The sequence below is a fragment of the Rhipicephalus sanguineus genome, chromosome 3, assembly GCF_013339695.2.
Source record: "Rhipicephalus sanguineus isolate Rsan-2018 chromosome 3, BIME_Rsan_1.4, whole genome shotgun sequence".
In the NCBI taxonomy this organism is placed as follows: Eukaryota; Metazoa; Arthropoda; class Arachnida; order Ixodida; family Ixodidae; genus Rhipicephalus; species Rhipicephalus sanguineus.
This window is the reverse complement of record NC_051178.1, coordinates 183,089,198-183,115,350: the sequence shown is the minus strand read 5'-3', so window position 1 is coordinate 183,115,350 and position 26,153 is coordinate 183,089,198. Positions and strand designations below refer to the sequence as shown.

The following is a 26,153-nucleotide window of genomic DNA, read 5'->3' as shown; positions in this document are numbered from 1 at the left end:
GCCGACGCTGCGGGACGACGGTTGAGGCGGTCAATTTTCGCGTTTGATGAGGCATCTAAGGCTGTCGCCTTGAAACACTAACCCTAATAACATAAGGAATATATTCACAATGACTTACCGCCTCCTGATCCTCCTGCATGTTTGCGGCGCTTTACTGAGCCAGGCTTTCGTCTCTTGCTTCCGCCTCCTTTGCACTCGCCTCCTTTGACCCCTGACATGCACTTCACACCCTCTCCACTACCTCCTTCCACTTCGCCAGCGTAGAGTGCGATGACCACAACCGTAATAACCAGCAGGCCGACCAAAGATGGCGCTCCCATCACGCCCTGGAATTGTAGTTTTACGAAAGTGCCGTATTTAGCTACAAAAAGAAAAGAAATTAGCGCTGCTTGCACGAAGTGGCGCAAGGCTGGGTCACAGCAGCGCTGGTGGGCACAGAGCTGGTACTTACTTGGCTAGGCTTTTACTTCTCACCTCTCCCGTTCCCACCCTTTGCTATTTTAAACTATACATGGCTTTGCTTTCTGTCTTTTTTTCTATCTTTTTTCTGTGTCTGTTTCTTTCTATCTCTCTCTCTATCTCTGTCAATTTTTTTCTCCGTCTTTCTTCCCTTTCTTTCTCTCTATTTTCCTTTCTTCCTCTCTCTCTCTCTCTCTCCCTCTGTAGTCGTTCTCTCGCTTTCTATCTTTTTCCCTCCTTCATGACTTTCTTTCTATCTATTTCTCTTTTTCTCCTTTTTTCTACCTCTATTTCTCTCTCTTGCTGTACTCGTTCTCCCCTCCTCCTTTTCCTCACCCTCACATCTCTCCACACTCTCACTTTCCTTTCACACCCGCTTGGTATACTATACCCTACAAGGCTATGCTATGCACGGCTAGCGTGCCTGGATAGCCGAGTGGTTACAACGCTCGCCTTCGGATCGTGTGTGCGCGGGTTCGAATGTCGCTTAGCCAAGAATTTCCTCTCTATCTCTGTATCCGTTCTCTCGTCCATCAGAGTTATTGCATCCCACACCGGACAAATAGGCGCACGTGTACTGGGAGCGAAGCAGAAGAGGACGAAGAGAGCGCGTGCCGGTTCATGATGATGATAGTTTTCTATCTACGACATACGGTAAACCTCGAGCATAACCGCTCTGCTGTAATAAGAATTGTAGACAACCCAGTTATTTGATTCAGATGAAATAAGGGCAATGTTACTTTTTGCTGGCATTGGGGTATAAGTGGGAAATATTAGCCAACACTTAGCCATCATCATTTAGTGCTGGTTGTATTCGAGTATATATGATAGTTAAATGTAGTCGCCAGTCATCATCATCAAAATTATCACTGCGTCATGTGGGAGAGGCTGTGTTCAACATAAGCAACATATCGTAAAATCAAAAATAATAAAGAACGGCTTCATTTTGTTCCTTTTATCGGAAGCACGTCAAGCTTACGCTGTTGCACGTGTAAAGGTGGTCATGAAATGACACTTCGCAATAAATATTTGGGACAAAGTCGGCATCACTTTTGTCTTTGTTATTAATTTCTTTCGTTTAGTGTTTCGCGGATTGGTTCACGTTAAGTATTGCAGGCTGTGCACCTATAAGCCGCAAGCGGTACTATATGTGTTATATGGCACAGCACTTTACACGTGACATAACCCCAAACGGAAGCTCAAATTACGTGAGCTTGGTCCCTCCACTTTGCACACAATGTTGCGTGTGAGGTCAAAGACAGAAACGAATCACACTTTCTCACTGTCCCCTCGAGCTCAATTACCTGCGAAGTTGTTCCTTAATTCGAGCTTTCCAATACCTAGTGGCTTACACCTGCTTACTCAGTGGTCTTCAAATATATTTTTACTTTCCGTCCCTGATTCGCATCATAATTATGCTCAACATGAAGTGTAGTACGAGAAGATTTCATCAGTTTAAACAAGCAATAAGTGACGTAACGGCACTAACAAGGACTGGTCGTCGGAGACCTACGTTAGCTAGATAGAATCAGTTCATCCCTACGAGAAATCCAACGCTGGGGTATCGTCATTGAAGGAGGAAGCATTCGAAGAAAGCTTCTGCGATCCGGTCAGACACACGGGCACTTACCGGCCCTCACTGTCCCCGACAAATGACTTCGTTGGAGGCGAACGGGAGGCCACGGGGGGCGTCGGTCGCACAATCACGCAATCAGGAAAAAAAAGAAGACGCTAAAAGAACAAGCTGCGTTTTCAGCCGATTTTTCAAGGTGCCGCTGTTCAAATCATCCCTGTTTTAACGCGCTTCTCGAAGGCCTAGAAAAGTAGCAGCGCGCAAGAAATTGCCATACACTTCGGCACACTCGCAAGCACTATGGTTGGGAAACTCGATATTGTGATATATCTCACCAGCTAGGTGTCTTTCAGTCCCAGTACTATATTTTCTTCGCGAGGCCGTGATTGAGGTGAAATGAAAACTCTATTGAACAACCCAGATATATGCGTAGGGTTCGCGTTCGCCTCACTCAGGCCGTAAACGTCGCGCGCAACTATTACGTGCCAGATGCAGCCCTTTCTTGTTTTCAGTTTTTGTTTTTTTTCGCGGCATTACGGGCATGCCTACTCGTAACGTACGTGCCTCGGCGAAATTGGACGAGGAAGCGCGTCGTGTCTATCGCAATGACAGTTGAAGTACGATTCGCAGAAACGCGTCCCTTTGTTCTGGGCCGAGTTCGCTATCACTACACATCTTGTTGACACTTGTGTTCTGCACATGTGGATCCACCACCAGAACGAACAGAAAATTTCATCAATTTGCATTCTTTTTAGCCAACCCGAAAAGACTCGTCTTCAGTGTATATTAGAGGTGTTCCTGACATTCGTGTCCGAATGTTGTCACTGGATTAAGCTGCGAAGACACAGTTTAATTGGGCTGTGTGTAATTATCCTGTACATAATTACTTGCAATATCGGCTTCAGTGTTTAGGTTGGCAACACTGTGTCTTGGTGCGTGTGTACATTTGTGAAACGTCTACTAAAAAAAACTCAACCAGCTCCGCCTCGCGGACACTGATGAAACAGCAAAGCTGGTGGCCTTTCCTTTGTCAGGCTATCGCATTTCTATGTTTTGCAAGTCTCTCAGATATGTCGCATTACTGCTTTATATTGCCACGCCCGCTTCATGTTTTATTTTGATGCATTCGGGTTTGACCACCAAGAACGGTTAGCAACGCTCGGCGCTGGCCGTGCCGCAGTGTTCGAGAAGCTTCGCGATCGTAGTAGATCATTTTGTTAAGACTGCGCGCAGGACACGAATAGTCTAGATTATTCCGGAGCCTGCGTGACCACCAGTGATAAGACTGGAAAGTTCGATGCGTGATGTATAAAAAACGGCGCCTCCCACCCATGAGCAGTTGATCTACGGCCGACGCCCAGTTTACAGCGTGTATTGCTGTAGTCTGAGTTTTCGTTTCCCGGCCACAAGTTCGGCCAAATAAACAGTTTCATCTCGACACGTCGACTGCTGTCTTCATCGACGTCACGACCACGTCACATCTGGTGGAGGTGCTCGGTATCGATCCCAGTACCTCTCGGCTACATCTGGGCTACATCAAAGTTTTGCCCCTACCTTTACGGCAGGCCCTTCAAAGTTGTGAGCGACCACCACGCCCTGTGTTGGCTAGCTAACTTGAAGGACCCTTCAGGTCGTCTCGCACGATAGAGCTTGAGACTTCAAGAATTCGACATTACCGTCGTTTACAAGTCCGGAAGGAAACACTCTGACGCCGACTGCCTGTCTCGTGCCCCCGTGGAGCCGCCGCAAGACGACCAGGATGATGACTACTTCTTGGAAACCATAAGTGCCGACGACTTCCCTGAACAGCAGCGGTCCGACCCGGAACTCAGAGGCCTTATGGAATACCTCGAGGGCAAGAACGCCGTCGTTCCGAAAGTGTTCAAGCGAGCACTGGCGTCGTTTTTCTTACGCAACGGCGTTCTCCAAAAGAAGAACTTCTCACCACATCGAGCCAAGTACCTTCTCGTGGTGCCTTCAGAATTGCGACAAGAAGTCCTCCAGGCCGTGCACAACGACCCGACAGCAGGACACCTCGGTGTTTCCCGAACGCTGGCAAGAATACAGGAAAAGTACTACTGGCCGCGCCTTGCCGCTGACGTCACTCGCTACGTAAGGACATGCCGAGACTGTCAGCGACGCAAGACACCACCAACAAGACCAGCGGGCTTTCTTCAGCCGATCAAGCCACCTCGGCGACCGTTCCAGCAGATCGGGATGGACCTCCTGGGGCCGTTCCCAAAGTCGACTAGTGGCAATAAGTGGATCGTCGTAGCTACCGACTACCTGACCCGCTTCGCCGAAACAAGGGCCCTACCTAGAGGCAGTACCGCCGAGGTAGCGAAGTTCTTCGTTGAAGACATCGTTCTGCGTCATGGCGCCCCAGAGGTCCTCATCACCGACAGAGGTACGGCGTTTACTGCGGAGCTAACTCAGGCGATCTTGAGGTACAGCCAGACAAGCCACCGCCGGACCACTGCCTACTACCCTCAGACCAATGGCCTCACCAAGCGGCTAAATAAGGCCATCGCCAATATGCTGGCTATGTACGTTGACGTCGAGCACAAGAGGTGGGATGCCATTCTTCTGTACGTGACCTTCGCATACAACACCGCTGTGCAAGAAACGACGCAGGTGACGCCTTACACGTTGGTCTACGGAAGGATCCCAGCAACGACTCTCGATGCAATGCTGCCAACGGCCACCGACGAAGACAATCTCGACGTCGCTGCCTATTTGCAACGCGCCGAAGAAGCTCGACAGCTCGCCCGTCTGCGCATCAAGAACCAGCAGAGGGTCGACAGCCACATGGAATACCAACCCGGTGACCGTGTGTGGGTTTGGACGCCGATACGCCGTCAGGGACTTAGCGAGAAGCTTCTTCGGGGATACTTCGGACCATACAAGGTGCTTCGACGTCTCTGCGCTCTAGACTACGAGGTTATCCCGGACGGCATTACGAGCTCTCAAAGGCGCCGTGCACGATCTAAGTCGTCCATGCCGTGCGCCTTAAGCCGTTTTATGCGCGTTAGCGAAAATTAGGACTGTACCTTTTGCTTTGTTATTGTGCTTGTACTTATTGCTTGTTGTTATTTAATTGTGTATGCACTTGTTTTAAATGCGAATCATTTCTTAGCGAACCTCTGGCACTTTGAGCGTTTCTATCTACGTATCTATCTGTCTATCTATCTAGCCGCCTACGTCTGGGTGCTCTCATGATCGCCTCCTTAACTTGGTTTAGACCAAAATTTGCATGGGAGGGTAAGAGGATTTGATGAATATGATTGCCGGGTCATGACATGAATAACGTTAAAATCCTTTCGCGTACGTCGTCAAACCCTTTCCACTAGACACGTGTGGCACATACCCGTTTACTACGGGCCGCGGTGTACGGGTATGCGCCACAGGTGATTGACAGTTTATATCTACCCAGGAACGGCGAGAACAGACATTGGTAACTTAAATGCTAGAGCGTTAAGGAAAACCAACACCGGCAGCGTTGACTCAACGAATGGAAAGAACAAAAACTAGGATCCCAGCAGGAATCGAACCCAAGAATTCTTCGTGGCAATCAGGTATTCTACCACTGAGCCACGCCAGGTCTATAAATTGGCTTGGAAAAACAGCCTACGCAGGCGTAATATCGGTGCAACGTCAATTGTGGTTGTGGTGCTGGCTATCTAATTTTACAAGAAAGCAATAAACACTACATGATACTCCTACGATGTGTACTCCTACGATACAGGCGTCATATCAGATGAACGTGTGTAGTTCCAGTGTTGGCACCTCTTTTATAGCAGTCTAATAAACATTACATTTGTATTCCTGTGATCCAGGAAGCTATATTGGAGCATTGCTCGACCGCGGAGGAATACATTAACGAATGTTACATATGATATCCACATCACCGCACCGTAAAGTGCACTTCGTCCACCAGAACGACGCAGTGTCCTCTTCATTTCTTACGAGGCTGGGCGACGGCCTCATGCTGACCGAGGATGATGCCAGATTAACTGACAGCCGCTTTGTAGACTAGGCTACGTAGGACACATACGCCCAGGTAGCCTACGAATACGACAAGCGCCATCCACTGATGTTGGTTTACGTAGCACAATCTAGGCCTACCAGCCTCGACGGCCTATACCTCACCAACACGAAGTGTGGCTTCAGGTTCGGACATGTCGCCGGCTCTGTCGACAGATAATTTGTCTACAAAATGACCGAGGCATCCACGAATTCCAACAGCTCTACTATACCACATACTTCACTACATATGGACTCCTCGTCACCACGATCACGACCGGACCCTTTAACAAGTCATGACCAGCTGCTGGTGCTCACTGATCATGGTGATGATGCCCTTGTTCAAGAACTGTCAAGAACTTCTTGCATACATGCACACGGGTTCGTGAAACATGCGTGCGTTCACGGGACACGTATAAGCACTACATATCAGCTTAACGCTTCTGGTTTTGGTAATACCCAGGTTGCCATTGGCAGCGTTACCCAACCGTAAACAACTGGTTATATAACACATATGCGGCTCTTCAACATATATATGTGTGCGTATAAAATATATACAAATCTTTAGCGTCATTTTGTAACGTGTCGCTCGGTAAAATAAAAAGTTACGCCACAATCACCTTCCCGCCACATGCTTCGCATAACATCGACTACCACGGTACGTGGGATCTGCCGAATTTTTTTCTATGTTAAATGCGAAGCATTTCTTAGCGAACTTCTGCGACTTTGAGCATATCTATCTATCTATCTATCTATCTATCTATCTATCTATCTATCTATCTATCTATCTATCTATCTATCTATCTATCTATCTATCTATCTATCTATCTATCTAGCCGCCTACGACTTTGTGCTCTCCTGGCCGTTTCGTTAATTGGATTTACACCAAAATTGGTATGGCGAAACATGACTTTATGACGAACATAAATGACAGGTCATAACATGAAAATCATGATATCCATGTCATAAACGACATGATTATACATGCCACTGTTTTGGTGCTCTTGCGGCCGTTTCGTTAGTTTGCTATATACCAAAATTTGGCAACTGCCTGGCACAACTGTTGCACTTTTATTTGACGTAAAAGAGCTTGACGTAAAAGTTTGACGCAAAAGTTTGACGTAAAAGAGAAAAAATGTAGTTGTGGGCTGAAGGAAGGCTCTAAGTTCATTAGGTGCAGAAAAGGGGTTGTTTATCGGATACCGTTAACTTGTGGAAATATGTATATCGGACAAACAGGTCGCTGCATCAATACACGTCTAAAAGAACATAAAAGTTCTTTCGGAAAAGAGACTTTTGGCACTTGTCCAATCATTGCAAATCATGCCATTGTAATCCTGTTTTCAGTGAGACGGACATTTTGTTTGCTCATAATGATAAACTTACACGTGAAGTTACGGAAGCTTTCTATATAAGTAGGTGTGGGAAAAAGTGTATCAGTCAACCATCGGTGTCGCTTACTGATAAAGAAATGTCTTTTTTGAACTGTGGTTAACTTGTTGTAATCTGCTAATATGCCTCATGACTTGCTCCGCGCATGCTTTGTGAAGATTATTCGTGCTTATATGTTTAGTCCCTTTCAAAAAATAAATCAGTTGTGAGTAAGCGCTCGTTTTGTACCTTCTTTCTGTGTCCTCCGTCTTTTGTGCGCGCTAAAAAAGTTTCAACATGAACTGCTTGTATATCGTCTTCATCGGTGTACCCAAATGCTTGGGTATCCAAATGTTCGCTGACGCTCACGTATAGGGCGGCTTCTTCATCGGGAGAACGAGGGAGATGGCTTCCTTGACTTATTTGGTGGAGTGGGGTTACAAGTGCAACAATGGCCACATTGATCACCTCTCACGCCGCAACCGACGCTTCTGGTTACATCGGAGTTATTACGCTGGCAGTCACGCGAGTTCATTTCATTTTCAATGCTTTCGCGAAACTTCACGAGCCTGCGAAAATGTGGAACAAAGGAAGACCGTGCGCTACGAGCTTGTCTTTACGGCGAGTTGTCTGGGAATCGCATGTGTGTACCGAGGTACTTAACGGCTGTGGACAAAAGCAAAGAACATGGCACACGTGCCTCGTCTTTTAACGCGATAGCGTTAAAGAGCTCGTTTCGCAGAAATTCCGTTGTCGGCTTCGGTGTCGGCGTCGGCATCGTCGGTTGTGAGCGAAAACTCAGCGTTGTCCGTGACCGCAAAATCGAGAAAGATGCAAATAAAATAAATAATAAAAATCATCGGTTCGAGTGAGAATCAAAACCAGGGCTTCTGCGTGGCAGGTAGATGTTCTACCACAGAGCCATGCCATTGATTTTTCTCGTGATTACAGGGAGGGAAACCGTTGCACTTCGATTGCCATTGCAAAAATTAATAATCAGGCATACTTAAGCACAAATGAAACACGGTAAACCAGTCTAGAGCGTCACTGCAACGTTCATATTCCCCGAGTATTTGAATCCCTTGTTCCTGAAAGATGTTTTTTTGTTGATCGCGGAGGTCACAGCATTTCTGTCAACCAGTCTTGCTCTCCTGAGATTATGCAGACCAATAAGAGAGATTAGGTCATAGGGTAGTGACCTGCCCTTTGTCATATCAAGGTACCTAATGTTTACAGGATTGATTTCAAAGTCTTTTTTTTTAGTGTTCACTGCAGAACATCCCAAAAGAACGCTGCATCACAACAATGAGAGACGACGTTGAATCACCTCTGGTAGAAACGGGTGTGTCACATCACGAAAGTAAATAAAACGTGCGACTCAGGGGCGTAGCCAAGGGGGGGGGGTTGGGGGGGTCCAACCCCCCCCCCCCACCCCGAAAATTTTCAATTTGGCTTGCATATATATGCATGCACACATACAAACACACGCACGAACATACATAATGTATGGTAGAACCCCTCCCCCCCCCCTCGAAAAAAAATTTCTGGCTACGCCCCTGGTGCGTTTAATTGCCACATCAACAAATGCGCAAGGTCAACACCACCCCTTTCAAGCGGAAGAAACAGGTCATCTCTCCTCATTGGTTCCCAAGTAGAGGGCCAGACGAAGCGGGCAAATAACCTGTGAAATATTTGAACACTTTTTCTCGCACAATGCAGGACTTGAAGCACATAAATTAGTTTGGCAGCCAAAAAGACATTGCAGACCTTTGCCCTCGCAAAGATGGAAAGTTCTATTCCACCCCAACCCTCAGATGCATGGCGAAGTTTTATGCCACAATCAGATCAATGTGCTTTACTGTTGCGGAATTGATAGACGGGAACTCGAAGTTAACGTAAAGTATCCGTGCCCCAACCGGCATACTGCGATGGAGTGACTGCCCATTGGCCAAACCAAAATTCTCGGGAGCTATCAAAATTAACGGATGCACCAGTAAGTGCACAATATGATTGCGTTAGACACATTACTTCCTTAACACGTTTCTTATCTGAACATATAAATGCAACGTCATTGGCATAAGTAAGGACTTTTCCGCATAATGTGCCATAACTGAAATCTACAACCGTATCTTGAGTAATGACACTGCGACACAACGGTTCGAGATAAAGAGCAAAAAGCAACGGTGAAAGGGGGCATTCTTGCCTCACAGAGGAGCGAATGTGAATAGGAGCAGAGAAGGAACCGTTTACGATTAGCTTAGTTGTTCCACTATTGTAGCACATCTTGATTCCATTGAGCAGAATGTTCCCAATATTGATATGACCAAGAACTTCAAAAAGGAAATCATGGCTCCCTTTATCAAAAGCTTTAGCCAAATCCGGTTGAATGAGAGCAATCTGGTCATAGCTCTCGGACACGCACTCAAGAATGCAACGGCCGATGTGCATATTGGTCTGTATGCTGCGCCCTCTGATCCCACATGTCTGATGCTCTCCGACTAGATCACCAGTGACAGATTGCAGTCTATTGCTTGAAACTGCTTCGGAAAAAGACACTATATGAATGTCATGTAGTGGGAATAGTCTCCTTGACGCATGTAATATTGCGTTGCAGAAACGTAGGATCTCGCCAGGCGTCAAAGCACGTGAAGTGCGCCACGAATGGGTGTTTTAAAGGGACACTAAAGAGCAAAACGATTTTTCTCGCATTAGTAAAGTAGTCCTTCCACGATACCAAAAATACCACGCTTTCTGCGCGAAGACGCTTAATAAGCGAGAAAACGCGCAAAAAGAAAATACAGGTGGCGACGCCACCTTGGAATTCCCGCGCCATTTGCCGTGACGTCACATATTTTTGACGGCGCCTGCTTGAGCTTACGTAGTTCCTAATCGGTTAAATCGAAGTACATTGTCCTCTGAGGGGGCCAGAGATTTGACATAACGAGTTTGTGGAAATTTCGTCGAACCAGTGGCGCCAAAATACGTTAAATGCTCTTTGAAATTTTTTACGTCACGAATTACAAAGTTCGGCGCGAAATTTAAAAGTGAAACTTTGAACTTGGTTGTCTCCTCTAATAATAAACCGATGGTGGTGAAATAAACTACACAAGAGTTCTCCGAGCCCACTTTGTCAATCTAAACCAATTCATTGTTTCTCTTTAGTGTCCCTTTATGGGCCGCCAATTACGAAGCGTTCAGACATATTTAATCATCATTATCAGCATCAACAAAGTGAGCAGCTGCGTAGGTTCTCGTGTTGCCTTACGGACGCGTAGTGGGTACTTCGCTGATTCGCAAAAGGAAGTATTATGGTGTAGTGGGCACTTGGCAACTGTACTTCCCGTAGGCATTCTAGGATAGTTTGAAAAGGCCAATGTTGCGTACGCAGACGTTCGTTTCCTAGCGGCACGGTTGGAGCATGCACCGAGAATCGAAGCCACGCTAGCAGTTGAGAAGGCGATGCGCGCGGGGCCCGATTATGCTATCGCGTTCTACTTTTGAAGGCGAAGCTCAAGCGTCCTGCAAGTTTCTTTTTTTTTTTCATGTGCCTGTTAGGCGCGTTTACATGCTTTCGGGTCTTGACTTACTGGGGATCGATCTTGTTGTTCTCGTTCTTGTTAGCCTGGTCAACATTTATATCAATGAAAGTTGGAATCTTACGAAGAAAAAAACGCGTCTATAAGACTGAAGAGATTGACAGGTTTCTTTTCACCAAGCATAATATTGATTCCTTGTTTATTTTTTGATATTGAATACGCGCATTCGGCGTTCAACCGACACTAACGAAAAATATACCCCTTTTTTTTTTCGTACTGCTGAGAACAAAGTCTTGCTTTCCTCTTTCTCTTTTACTGCTTATTTTGAACAACTGTAAGGAGAATTTTTTAAAAATGTCCAGCATTCCAAAGATGGGATATTCTTTTTTATGCAAATTTTATTTCGTTTCTTTTTACTTCCTTCGAGTGAAACAGTTAAAGGCAGCTCCTTGGGAACACAATACAATAATATTTATTTATTTATTTATTTATTTATTTATTTATTTATTTATTTATTTATTTATTTATTTATTTATTTATTTACTTATTTATTTATTTCAGGCATTCTGTTGATCTCGTCAAAGGATATCGCAGGCAGTGCACATGGAATTATCTCATACATTCTCAAGCCAAGCACCTCAGTTACATTTCTTTGTTTTCTCGCGGCAGCATCTTCTCACATGAAATGTATCGCAATGAAAAAAAAAACGTAGTGATAAATGAGTACGCCAGACAGTGAAAGAATGTTTATTTGCTTGTTGCCTTCTTTTTATTATTTAGCAATTGAAGCCAATCACATGGAACCGCTTGAGCATAGCTTCAATCGCCCAGTGTGAATCATACACTTGTACTTATGGGCCTATGCAACTATATTTCTCTATGGTGGCAGTGTGCGTCCATCGTACTTCACACGACAGGCGCCAGGCGCGCCGTGTATGGTGACCGTAATAGCGCATAGAAAAATATTACTTTCTAAGAAATATAACTTCTATATATCACACGTTCTCTTTGATTTTAAGCACCGGGGTACGCCGTCGTCGCTATGTTCTAGAGCCTTTGGGAATCGCTCAACGACGTTGCTGTGTCATTTAATTGTGCTTGTTGTGGCCTCGGTAACTGCTTTCGTCATTTAATCCTGTCGTCTTCTTCGTCATCGTCGTCTTCTTTGCCCTCATCTTTTGCGGACAGACACTCCTCGCGGTTGGCGTTCTGCGGCCAGTTGCAGATGTTGCGGTCAATGTCCCAAACGGTGCCCGCGAGGCAGCTGCGCAGCATGGGCTTCCCGTGGCCGCACTGGTAGAACCTGCCGAGAGTCGCAGAAATTATTGTAAAGTAACGAAAAAAGGAAGAGCGCCGATGCAGTCTTCCCACATTGGGTTTCTGTAGTGTTGTTCTGTTTCGATGCGTGGATCTACCAACTATACTTAGCCTATACAGACGAGCTATCCTTACTCGAACTTGCGCATGTCTTGGCTACTGCCACTAGCACATGTATGACCACGGATGCAGTAAAATTTCTATATCAAGGTGTCACAAACTCGAATAAGCAGTTCTGATCATAGGCGTGAGCACAGGGGAGGGGGGGGAGAGGTCACACCCCTAATCATCGAAGGGGGGCGCCAAGTCTACCCCGCCTGTGCCTTTACCCAGTCGGACCTGTACTGTAATAGTTTAATGTGCAGAGTTTTTGCCATGCAGGTTTTTCACGATAATGTCACGCGAGGTGTCTTCATGTTACATTCCAAGAACTGTTTACTTCCCGACTTTACCCGCGGAAAGCCGGGGACCAATGGGAGGCCGTTGTGAGATGCACGTCATCGCTTCGTTTTTATTTTTGCATTCATTGCGAAGCTCGATCGACAAGGGGCTAGGGGGGGGGGGTCGCTGCAATGAAACTTAGCCGCCTTTAATGGAGAAACGCTCGCACGCCTGTGGTTCTGATCACACGTTTACCTCAAAACTACACTGTACAACTGGAATTACCTAAGGCTTTCCTCATGAACTGCTCTTTATCGACACTAACGCGACAAAACTTGCTCACCACTTTGCCCCGGTGGGTTATCGGCTAAAGCGTTGAGCTGCCTATTTTCGCAAAAAGTGTTTTCTGAGCGGTAGTCGTTCACAATAACAATTGCATTTAAGAAAGATATAACGTATACACGTATACGTAGTTGTTCTGCATAATCGCGAAAAACTCGAGCTGTTGCCTGAGCGCAAGTGAGTGTACACTCTAAACCTAGCATCACCTAATCAAAGCCTAGCAACGACCTAGAAGTAACCTAGAAATAACCTGCATCACCTAGCTAAGGCCTAGAAACAACCTTGAAGCAACCAGATTAGTCTTCAGAATCGTACAGTTTCACTGTTTCAAGCCTTGTGTGGCTTAGTGCCAGCTTCGCCAATTGTGTTACTACATATGTGACTTTCACGCGTAACTCTCTTAAGTGAGACACGTTGACTCTTTTTAGGAGAGTCGTGGTACGCACGACTTTGCAAGAGAGTGAGTGTCTCTTTAAAGACAGTTATACATCCCATGACTCTCCAAAAGAGAGTCATCGTCTCTCTTAGAGAGTTATGCATGTGAGTCACATATGCTGCGAAAGAGAGTCAAATGACTGTTTTTTTTTTCTCAAATGTACGATGTTGTCACCCGAAAGCTTACTTGGAGCAGTCTGTCTCGTGCGGGTAGAACTGCCACGAGTTGTCCGTGCAGTCGGGCTTGCTCCCCGGTGGGGGTCTCGGCCTTGGCTTGACGGTCGTTGTCGTCGTCGTGGAAGTGCCGCCTCTTACGCGCGTGTCCGTTGTGACTCTTTTGGTCGCCGGGACCCGGTATCCGCTGATGGCTTTGTGGATGATCGTCATCAGCGGATTCCGTCGACCTTCGCTGCAGTCGCCCCGGTAGTCGTCCATGTCCACGGCCCACACCATGGCCCCGCCGTAGCCTTCTTTCTTGATGTAATCCATCTGCGTGTGTGCGCACAGCAGACGATAAACGTGTGTCGTACTCAGCGACTCGGTGACCAACTTGGGAATTCCATTTAAGCTTCAAGCTCAAAATCGCACTGTGAGCGATTTTGCTCCCTTTGTGCGTCACTGCAGGGTCCGAAACATATAGCGAAAATTGTAGCCCACTATGAAGGACACGCACAGTGAAAGTGAAGACAGGACGATGCGCATCTTCCTAACTTCACTTTGCTCGTCCGTGTCCTTCATAGTGCGCTACAGGTTTCGCTATACTGCGAATCGGTTCTGCGGAATACCACAAGGTGGCGGAAGGGTTAAGGAAGGGAAACTGACAACCACCTGTTCGTAGCACGAAACCACAAGCAAACCCGTACGGATTTCTCAGAAAGAAAGCTTCTTGTAACTGAAAAATTCGTCCTGGTTTGGGGATCGAACCCGGAACCAACACCTTTCCGGGGCGGTCGCTCTACCAATTGAGCAAACCAGGAAGCCAGCAACTGGCAGCGCGAGGGGGAATTATTCGACAACTCGAAGCGCACGGACGCTGTATATATTGCGAATTGGTTCTGCGGAATACTGCAAGCTGGCGGAAGGGTTTTCGGACGTCTAAGAATGGAATATAGACAACCACCTGTGGTAAAGGCCAAGCAGCTCATACACAAAGACAGAACTCGTTCCCGTATCTCGAAGTAGTCCTGGAAACCGCCACGTGTGACAGTCACAGGTGGTTGTCGATTTCCCTTTCTTAAGTTTCGCTATGTATCTCCACCACACCCATACATCCGCCCAAACATACACGTATATAGTCTGAGCGACACTGATAATGAAATAATTCCGCATTCCACGTGACATTATGGATATAAGCGAAGGTAATCTTGTGGCGCAATTATACCAATTCCCGTTGACTTTGACAGCGTGTGTCTTGTGCTTTCTTAGGCTATATGTTATTGACTATAGTGCGGATAAATTCATCTTGAAAACTTCATGTGCTACTATTCTGATCATTCGAGCAAACAGACACAATTTTAATGATAACTCTTAACATACGTGTATACGCACCGCAAAAACATTTCGTGCGGTGTAGGTGTTCGCGACATAATTACGAACACTCTGTCCGATATGGTCCAGCCAATTTATACCATTGGCCTAGTTCGTATATATGGTGCGTCCATGCTCCTGGCGAACATTGGTCAATATGGCAACCTCATAACCGCTTTAATGCGCTGTCGGTCTTCCAGTTCCAGCACGTAACCCCCGAAGAGCAACCGGTGCGCCATGACAACACGTGAAGATGAATGCAGCCAGAAAATAAAGCGCTGTCATTAATCACTTCTGTCACTGCAGCAGCAGCACCCGCATCATCAAGTATCCCCTACAATTTAGTAGTTTGCTTCCTTCTGTTTTTCAACTACACTTCTTTCGCGTAGATTACCACTGTTTCTGCTCCATTGCTTTGATATTCATATATTTTCTTGCATGTGCGATACTTCAGTGGTTTATTATTGTTTATTATTTATTGGATACTTTGAGCCACTCTTACCGAAGTGGACAATAAGTGCATAAATATAACTGTCAGCATAATATAATAAAACACCAAGAATAGTTATCCCACTTCGCCATTATGTTTCATGCGACGAATTTGTCTACATAGACCTTCAAAAAAAACAATCTCCCGTGGTCACAATTAGGAACCTCGCACTGTAATACGTAATTGTTGATTGTTTTTCAGCCCGTTCGGAAAAGACAAAGGAATATCGTTGCATGGGAATTAACCGAAACCGCGAGTGAGAGAAGCGAATTTCAGAGCCGTGTATTTTTTCCTTTGTTTAGTATGCGAGAGCAGAGCACGCCCAGCGGCCGTACCTTGATCGCAATGCTCTTCTCGTCCTCGTAGCCGACCCACTGGTCGTCCTTGTAGGCGTACGGGCACTTGCCCGCGTCGTCCCACTCACGCGTCCAGCCGTCCTTGAGCACATTCTCGCACACCTGAGCAAGCGCGTGAAATCGGAGTGGTAGCAAGTGGTTGTTCATTTGAGCAAAAATATACAAAACGGGGAAAGGAAGAGGAATATCGATGGCCGCACTGTAACTGTCTACTTCGAGCGGTTGACGCCTGGACGGTGGCCATCAGAGGATGAGGAAGGAGTAAAGGACAAAAAGTGGATACAGATGGGCTATTATTGCGATTGCAATTATATGGAGAGTCTCGACGGGTTTTTGCCGTCACTGTCGCCGTCATGTTCTTTATGAAGTCAAAATTGAGAAGATTCCCCGCGCATCGTTTGTTCTACCGCGGTTAAAAGCGCGCGAGTGGGGTCGACGAACGCGGCCGAAGCAGAGATCAAACGAGCCGGCCCATTTCCGTCGCCCGGAGGGTGCATGCGATAACATCACCCCGCTCGGGAGGCCTGCCGTCGAAGCAGACAGGAAACGCCCCGCCCGAGTTTAACGAGCATGAAAAGACGCGAAGGTGGGGGGGGGGGGGTGTTGTCGCGCGAGCAGCCACCTTGAACTTTGAACTTAAGGGCGCGGTCGCGATCGCTGGCGCGCGCGCTACTTCGACAAACATCACAGAGGGCGGCTCGTATACCCTTCTGCGTGCCGCGCTCTCAACGCGAAGTGACTATGCGGACAGAGCATCTCTCCCTGGAGCGGCCGTATTCTCTTACAACAGCGTTTTGTAGTTACGCGAGATCGGATACAAAACAGTTAGCCTCACTTCGTATAACACTACAATTTGTTGCTATCGCATTCATTGCTTCACCCTGCCGGTGAAACTGTGACTTTTTTACAGATGCACACAAATGGATGTAATGGCTATTTACGTATGTACAGTGGCGCTCAGTTTGACTTGCAACACGGGGACCATGCTTGAAGGGTTCCCATTCCCCCATACTGTACCACCTGCAAACGTGAAATTGGTTTTTGTATATGGCAGTAGTCAAAACAATGTTGACGTCCCGGATTGTTTTCTATGTCGGCGCCGCCTTGCAGTGTTGGCGCCACTTTGACCCCCGGGCAACCATGTTGCAAGTCATATTGGGCGCGACTGTGCATAGAAGGGCGTAATGCCTCATAGTTCGCTTGTGACAGTAAACTCCTCGTGAAGACGGAGGTAAATCTCGGCGATCACTGAATCTTTCCTTCGTTATGCGGTCGTGCTACCACTCAGCCGCCCGATTTCCACGGCTTCTTATGTGCTACCCACGCTCAAGTGAAACGAACAATCGCAACACACATGATAACGTATATACCTACAATAAATAGCCACTGCAACGAACGCTTGACTGAACGGTATGGAGGTAGAGTTAGCTAATAGGCCGCGACAATGTAAAAGAATATTATGCTTGCTGTTTTCTAAGAATAAAGTCTTCAAGGGCTAAAAAAACGACTCGTCGAATGAAGCACGCAACACATCCAACAAGCTTCGCATCACGAGCGCTTACGGAAGATGATGTCGGATTATTTGGTAGTGCCCGAAAGTTCTTACAGCCCGCGATGTCATAATTCTAATTGTTCATCTCAAATATGTCTACAAGAGATCAAATAAATTGAATCTAAGACGAGTGCACTTTCAGTATTTTACTGGAATCTGTGTTTTGACGTGAAGGCTTAGCCAACTGGCCAACATATATATTACGTGCTGGTTAAGCATGGACAAGAAACGTGCGTGCCTATAGCAGGAGCATCAAATCACTGCAGCTACGTGAATCTTTTCCACCTTCGTAAAGGTCAAGTAGCTCATGCTCAAAGACAGAATCCGTGCGCATACCTCGAAGTAGGCCTGGAAGCCGGTCGCGTTTGTGAAACGGCCGGGTGTCCCTCCGTTCAGCCACTTCTTGACGGGTGCGCGGAGCCCATGGTTATCCCGGCTGCCCAGGGTGTAGGTACGGCCGTAGAGTGGCAGGCCTACGATCAGCTTCTGGCGGGGGGCGCCACGCTGCTCCCACAGGAGAAGACCGTCATGCTGCGAAAATGCGGACACGAGGTTGAAGACCGAAAACCTTTTTTTGCTCGCAGTGTTATGTGCCTTTCATTCGCCAGCTGCTCTCGCTAATGATATGCCCAGCAACAGTGTTGATTGAAATTTGTGTGTTTTCACTTGCGAGCAACCCCAGTGTAAGGCGTTTTTGTGAACTCGGGCACCGGAACCGATAATGCTGGGGCTCAATTCACAAAACTTCTCTTTCGTAAGTGCGTTTCCCCATTGGTCAGTCGGATTCGCTAATGCAATGTCCCGCATCGGGATTGGCTGAAATGTTCTCTTACAAAAATTTTTAGTGTAAGACGTTTTTGTGAATACCGGCCCAGAGCTTCTCGTTCGTAAGCTATCGTAAAATCGTACGCTTTTGTTCGTGAACGTTTTACGCCGGTACCGCTCGTAGAATAAAAGTTCAGCCAACCCTGACGCTGCACGTACATTTAGCAAAGGCCGCCGGCTAATAGCGAAGCGCTGCAACGTTCGAGAAGCTTTGCCAACTCGAGCCTCTGTTCACAAAAAGTTCTTAAGATGGTGTTGTTCGTAAAAGCGAACGTAAGCCGATACCGGCACTGGATCTGTCAATGCCGCCGGCCAATTAAGGTACAGAGAAATTGCGATCTAACATCCTTATAAATTCAGCCTGGAGCTCCACTGACAAAAATGTTCCTACGCTACTGTGTTACGGCACTCTATAACAGAATGTGCTAGCTGATCGTTGTGACGCACTTGTCACTACCAAAGGTAACCAGCGCATGGCCATCAGCCAGGTTGCATTCAATAAATGACATCGCGCAAGACAGGGCAAATTAGAGATCATTTAAAGAGGCCTTTGTACTGCAGGGTACATAGATATGGGGAGTTGATGTGATTCACTGAAAGCTCCTTTAAATTCGGCCCCCGATATGTCTAACTTTTCTTAATAAATTAGAAGTACACTGATATGTCCAAAAATCGTGCTACTTATATTACGCCATTATTCCGAATAACATGTAACGTGCCTCTACGTATATTAGGCTTACTGGATAGACTACCCGTGACGTAAATCAGGTCCTTAGTCTGTGAACGTGTATGACTCCATAACTGCTGTGCGATAAGTCGACTCATCCACGGTTCGTGCTGGCCTCGCAAAATAGGTCACTGATTGCAAACATGAGAATGACCAGCTTACAACATTCAGCTTCTCGTAGGACCACTGGTCAAAGGGTCGCTTAAACAGTGGGCTATGCACGTCAGCGAAGCCCGCCCAGTTGCCACGTAGGTCATACGTCATCACGTGGATGTGGTCCAGCAGCCTGAACGAGGGAAGCGGTGAAGGGCAAAGAGAAAAAAAGAAGAAGGACACTATCTTCCAGGGTTCGCAATGATGTCTGGGTTCAGACTAATCCCTGAGGATTAGTCTGAGTCTTTATTCAAGACATGCATACACAAATACATGACTGAGGAGAAGAGAAAAAGAAAGAAAAAGCCGCTGAATGGCGGCTTGACGGTGCTCCCTTCTCTCAGATGTACATCTGTACTGCGGTACGCACAGAACAGAAACAGCAGGGACTAATGATATTACGTGAAGATTTTTTTAAAAGACCCTAAAAAAAAAAACGCGCAGTGCATCATAAAATGACCAATGTAACAAATAAAATACCATATGTGTTGCATTTCTCACGCTATAAGTAAGTTCGTAACAACAAAAACAGACAGTTCGAGTGGGCACGTAATTATTGAAGATGGCCGAGAAATCGGGAGCCATACCTCATATTCAAACAAATACTTTTTTTAGTGCAGCTTCGTGCCTGCTGTATAATTTATCTCCCTCCTTGTGGCCCATTTAGTCGCGACGCTCTACTTCAAAGTACAGCGTTATTTTGTCGATACCGCAAAGTATACCGTCGGTACAAGAACGCAAATTAGTTGGCTAACTTCACAACTTTAGAACATGTATCTCATGTCTTCAGTTTCGCTCATTCGCTTGTTCTTTCTTTCTTTCTTTCTTTCTTTCTTTCTTTCTTTCTTTCTTTCTTTCTTTCTTTCTTTCTTTCTCTCATGTCTTCAGTTTCGCTCATTCGCTTGTTCCTTCTTTCTTTCTTTCTTTCTTTCTTTCTTTCTTCCTTTCTTTCTTTCTTTCTTTCTTTCTTTCTTTCTTTCTTTCTTTCTTTCTTTTTCATCAATGGCATTTCCTTCGTTTTTACCGTCATGTAAGCTTCCACAATGGTTGATGATTGTGCAATTGGCGGGTTTCCCTGGGTTTTCTTGTTTTTGTTTTTTTAATAACTGAGCTGTCTAAGGTCGAGGTTATTCTCCGGGGAGCGTTCGCAGTTTCTAGCGGTTATGCGCCACAAAAATAGGGCAAGCTCCACTACTCGCCACTGGTCTACTAAAAACGAAGAAGTCCGCAGGCAAAAGTGTATGTGTCACGGCGAGAGAAAGAAAGAGAGAGACAAAGAGAAAAGGAAGAGAGAGAGAACGGGAAAGAAAGAGAGAATGAAAGAAATACTTTGTGGAAGACATTTGGCTGGGAAAGCAGGAGGAAAATGAGCATGGCCTCGTTTGTAGGCCACGCCTACCAATGTGATGCCACCAGTTACGCTGTTTAACCAGCCTTCGCGACGTGAAGTCAGTGAAGCTTCCTCAATTTTTTTTAATGTACGTACTCGTGCTTTCATCATAGTTAAGCAAGTACCCTCACAGTACAGTTGTTATGACCGGATAAGCAAACGTTGTATTGTTACTTCATGCACATTTCGGCAGCAAGTTGTCAGACCTTGGACGATACTTTAAAAAAAAACACCAATATTTATTAACTTCTGTCGCCCTCCTGCCCAAAGCATTGCTTCCGTGGTATGATAGGATTCAACTCGTGTAGTGACGTACTAACTTTCAGGGCGAAAGCTTCAGCGCAAACCAGGACGGACCACAAAGAAGAGATGAGACGAGCACTTCTTTGTGGTCCTTCCTGGTTTGCGCTGAAGTTTTCACCTTGAAAGTTACGTACCAACTAGGTCAAGTCGAGGCTTTATTGACGAAGTAAAAGCAGTAGACGCTTACCTTCCGAGTTGCTCGACCTCGTAGCCTTCGTCGAGACGGAACTTGGCCACGGGAACGGCGCAAGTGATGAGCAGTTTGTGCTCGTCGAACACGGCCCTCATTTCCTGGGCAGATGATGTGCCGTGCCACACTTCAGGCAATGCAAGCACAGCGTTTGTCAAGTAAAGTTTTGAAAAGCAGACGTATACTAGATGACGCCCACTTGCGCACTGCGGTATGCAAAGCAGCGTAAAACCGGGAGACTTTGCAGGAGGAACGAGCTGAACAACGGCTACTTATTTCTTCGGCCTTCGTTTCTGCAGTCCTCCCGCCGTCCGTCTTTCGCATTATATTTGCAGATGAAACTGTGTGGGTCATTGCACCGCAGGGACACTAGCGTCACCTCCGGCAAGATCGCACGCTTCTTACTCCACACCGCTTTACAAATTAATCATAATAACCTCGTTCTCGCTGGCACTGACACTTCCCATTCGTGACGATCTGTTTCGTGACGTACTCTTTCTAAGCTGCTGAGCTCGTCCCACACGAGGCTTAACTCACGTATCTTCATTACGTGCCAACTAACTTATAGATTTCGCAGTATGGTGATTCTTGCCTATCATTTACCGGAATAATACCTGATTTTATTATTATTTTTATATAAACTGCAGTGACAGTGCTGGTATACGTGATCGGTCTCGCTTCTCTTTTTGCAGTGCGTGCAACTGACCAGCGAAATCTATCTATCTATCTATCTATCTATCTATCTATCTATCTATCTATCTATCTATCTATCTATCTATCTATCTATCTATCTATCTATCTATCTATCTATCTATCTATCTATCTCCATAACCAGTACTTTTTTCTTTTCATAACGCGGCAAATGTTGCTGTATCACGACACCACGGTAACATCGATTTCATCGAATATGGCATTTCGAGAAGAACTTTAGTGCCACATTAAAATATTCTACGTTTTGTATTTTAAATAACTTGCCCTGTGTCATCTATTTAGATGCAAAAAGTGTGAGGTAGAGATTATACAATTACGGATACAGACCGGGGTAGCTGAATGCGGCTGATGGTAAAGAAGAAAACACAGCGCTAACACGGGAAGAAACAAAACAACTAATGACATGAGCGCTGTGTCGTCATTTTCTTTTCTTTTTGTCCCTGTGTTAGCATTGTGTTTTATTCTGTACCATCGGCTTCTACAGCTTCACCCATACACATCGAGTTCCGCACGTAACTTTCAACATTCGCAAAGCGTTACTACTAAAAGACAAGCTAATAAATAAAAGCGCTTCCCCAAAGAAGCTTTTCGATCCGAATTCTCGAGAGACGCCGTACCTTGACGAGCTTGAGAAAGTTGTCCTTGTCAGAGAACTTTCCCTGGCGGTCACTGGCACCCGGGTACTCCCAGTCGAGGTCGAAACCATCGAAGCCGTACTTGAGTACCCACTCCAGGGCACTCTGCACGAACACCTTTCGTCGCGAGCGGGTGCTCACCATGTCCGAGTACTTCTGGCCACCCTCGTCCCATCCGCCCACAGCCAGTAGAGTCTTCAGGTGTGGGTGGCGTTGCTTCAGGGACACGAACCGGCTCAGACCATCTGCACGTTTCATTCATTCATTCATTCATTCATTCATTCATTCATTCATTCAGTGGACTACATTGTTCCTCGTGTATCATCAGCATAGCTTTAAACTCGGATAGTAATAAGGAATGATAATACATATTACGCGTCATAAATAATTATGGAAGTGCAAGGAAACATATTTACATGGCTCGTACAGGTGAGATAAATGGTGAGCCAGTTGGCCCGGATTCATGGTAAAAGCAGTTGGCGTTTGTGCTGTTCTGTTGTTGTTGTTGTTGTTGTTGTTTGTTTGTTGTTGTTCTTTGTTGTTGTTGTTGTTGTTGTTGTTGTTGTTGTTGTTGTTGTTGTTGTTGTTGTGTTGTTGTTGTTGTTGTTGTTGTTGTTGTTGTTGTTGTTGTATTCTGTCGGTAAAATTCTCGGCAATTCGGATTTATCCGATGAACTCCGACTTTAAAAGAGCATTTTCAACGTTCAAAGGGCATTTTCAAAACTGAGAATCATCAATCGAAAGAAGTGCACCTTCATCAGTGGCAGCAACCTCGTAAAATATGCTTGCGTCTATTACAACTAGCTTTAAGGTTGTAATGTATTCAAGTATTTGTGCTTGTATGTACATAAATTTGTGCGCTCAAACCTCCAGACATCTAAAATATACTTAGTGTGTTCGCATGTTTTCGTGTTCAGATATCATTTCATCTAAGATTTCGGTGTGTTGAGAATAATAATAATAATAATAATAATAATAATAATAATAATAATAATAATAATAATAATAATAATAATAATAATAATATATCCTTTATTTTTTATCAAGAAGGTGAGCGAGGCTGGGAGAAAAAGCTGAGAAGCAGCTTGACTAGCTCCTGCCCCCCCCCCCCCCCCCAACTACTGTACACTTTGGCGAGTTTATAGCAGTGCACATCAACAGCCTTATTAAGAGCGTAAATGAACAGGAAGTGAGAAAAAATGAAAGGATGGAGAAACAGGATTATCAGCAACAATGCAACGCACCCTCCGAATTGAAAGAAAAAGAAACTCCGAAAACACGGAGCCCTACTCATATCCAATGGAGGGGATTGACCGAACTGATCTCTTCTATATATCAGTATTTTCTATTTATCTATTCTAAATATTGAATTTTTTTATTCCTTTCATCCTTTTAAGAGACATAATCTAACATAATTTAAGACTTTTCATGAAAACTACCCGGTTCTTGGCCAATCCCCAGCGTGGGTGTGTGCCATGGATACAAGGCTCTACTCTACTCTACTCTCGTGTGCGTGTCTGCACGTCAACTTTTTTTTTTATCTTGAGGTAAATGTGATTATTTAAATACGGAGGGGTTAAAGTTCATCTATTAAGCCAATGCCTTCAGGGAACTCACATGAACGTAAATTTAAACACGTATACGCTCTTGCATAAACGCCCGCAAAATTCTCTCTATCGTCATAGAGATGTTGGGCATGGAATCAGCAGATAATGAAGCCAATGAAGGCAGAGGGGACGTTAGTTGTACCGTTTTAAGTGCGTTGTAGTAATAGTGATACAGATGTGAAGAATGCAAAGTGGACGAAAAGACAACTTGCCGTCAGCAGGGACCGAATCCGCAACCTTCGGATCCGAAGGTTGTAGGTTCGATAGAGTCGATCGTTATATCTGCTGTTACAACGTATGTTAGATATAAGGAACTAATTTATGGACCCGGCGCTACTTCGTCATAACGAGGTTCGGCTGTTATATTGAAAAAAACAACAAAGAAACATCTCGATGAAGCCTGATCCCCTTTACCTCTCGCTATCGTAGCAAAGAGCAACCTTTCCAACTCCCGTTTTATCAGCACTGACCCTTTCCGAGGTCGAACTCTTCGTCGATGTGGGTGACCTTCCAGGTGGAGTTGTCCAGCCCGACGAACGAGTAGATGAGGTGGGTGCACAGGTCGGTGGGTATGTCCTCGATGTCGTAAGTCATGGGTGAGGGCCGCTTGTAGGCCCACGTCTGGTAGTAACACACGACGACACCCTGCCTCGGCTTCTCGACGCTCGCGTCGTCGTACAGCCGGTTGCCGGTGGCGCCTGAGGTGCCTGCATAAACACATGTTTAGAGCACCGTTTCGGCTTTCTTTCTATGACGTCACGCCTTTGTCCGTGCAAAGTGTTCGTTGCACAGTTCTGCTTTGAATCTGTAGTTGTTGTTTTTTTTCTGTTTTTTAACATAGTTCTCGATGTTAAGACACTCTGAGAAACTTGCTGGAAATTTTACGAGCGTCTAAGCGTCCGTATCAGGGAATGCTTAATAGTTGCGTCATGGCGAGGTTCCTTGAAGCACGAAATATGAGTTTCTTCACTTTAGCAATGACAGTAAATTAAAAGGACAATTGGTGCCACTGCGAAAGAAGTCGTCGATGAACAAAACTTCTTGAGATGCTTTTGCTCAACGCGAAAGTAACATAAGAAAGGGGGTTGGGAGAGGTGACAAGGGAGAAAGGCAGCACGGACTTTTCTCCATACTTTCACTTCGTACGACGGCTCATCCCATGCATCTAACGGATCCCACGTTCCCAATGAAAGAGAACGGCGCGTTACCCCTATAACAAGGTGAAGAGAGTGGCGGATGCTTACCATTGGTTAGCGCTCCCGACGCCCTAACTGCGACAGAAGCCGAGGACAGGCCCACTGCAGTCGTTAGCAGCAGCAGCAGCGGCAACATCATCATCGGGGACCTCTGGAACAAGGACGGCGTCGCGGTTCGCGCTGTAATTTGCCCCGCCTGCGGGGCCACCCGGCTCAGCAGTGAGTGGAGGCCGAAACTTGTGGAGCGCCCGGCCACAGGGGCGCTGTCTTTTTCTTTCCCTTATACCTGCGTCGCTTTTTATAGGTCGATTAGATTTCGCGCAATGACCCGTTACCGGCGCCGGCAACGGATACACGGCGGCACGCACACATGGAGCGAGACTCTCCTCGTGAAAGCGGAGTCACATTCACACAGACACACAGAGGCATACGAGGAAGGGGAGGGTGCCAGAGATACTCGGTTCTCTGCTGCTATACAGCTCGAATCGATGCGCGTGGCAAGGAGATGCACCCCGCTCGTCCAGGAATGGGGACAGTCGCCTTCTCCCGTCGCGGCCTCCTCTTAACGTGCGGCACGCGCGCTTCAGCCCTTTTGACACGCCGACGGATGATGCGCTCGGCGGCGCATTGTTTTCATCCGCGGGTGCATGCGTTAGCATCCGCTCATTTCTCTTACCTTTCGCTGTTTCTATTGCTCGCTCTGCTTCCGCTCGCATCACACTACGTCCTCCATTGGCGAGTTGCGCGCGACTCCTTCTCGTCGGCAGGACATCCACGCCGTTCCTCTCAGAATATATCAAGTCGAAAACGAATATCTCTGCGAAGTGCCCCCGAGTGATTATTCGCCTTCTCTCTGCTACATCATTTTCCGTTGTTTTGCATCTGTGTCTGTGCTTGCGCTAACTGCCTTTGCTCGTTGGGCCCCTCATCCGCCTGAAAATAATTCGTCGGAAGAGACGTCGTGCCGGTTGACGTCACTTTTTCTTTATGCGCGAGGCTCCGCAAACCGGGTGTTGCGTGTGTGAATGAACGATCCGCAAGTAGGACGACGCCC

General features: G+C 46.2%; 1 protein-coding gene across 1 annotated transcript; it reads right to left on the bottom strand.

The window, feature by feature from the left end:
- Positions 1–12,065: 12,065 nt before the first annotated feature.
- Positions 12,066–25,267, bottom strand: LOC119387803 (endochitinase). Its single transcript, XM_037655316.2, has 9 exons — positions 25,148–25,267; positions 24,374–24,610; positions 22,279–22,541; positions 20,948–21,051; positions 19,077–19,200; positions 17,699–17,893; positions 15,790–15,912; positions 13,625–13,926; positions 12,066–12,265 (listed from the first exon to the last, which is right to left on the bottom strand). The coding sequence occupies exons 1-9, from the start codon at positions 25,239–25,241 to the stop codon at positions 12,088–12,090; spliced, it is 1,620 nt and encodes a 539-aa protein (XP_037511244.1). The 5' UTR covers positions 25,242–25,267; the 3' UTR covers positions 12,066–12,087.
- Positions 25,268–26,153: the final 886 nt, after the last annotated feature.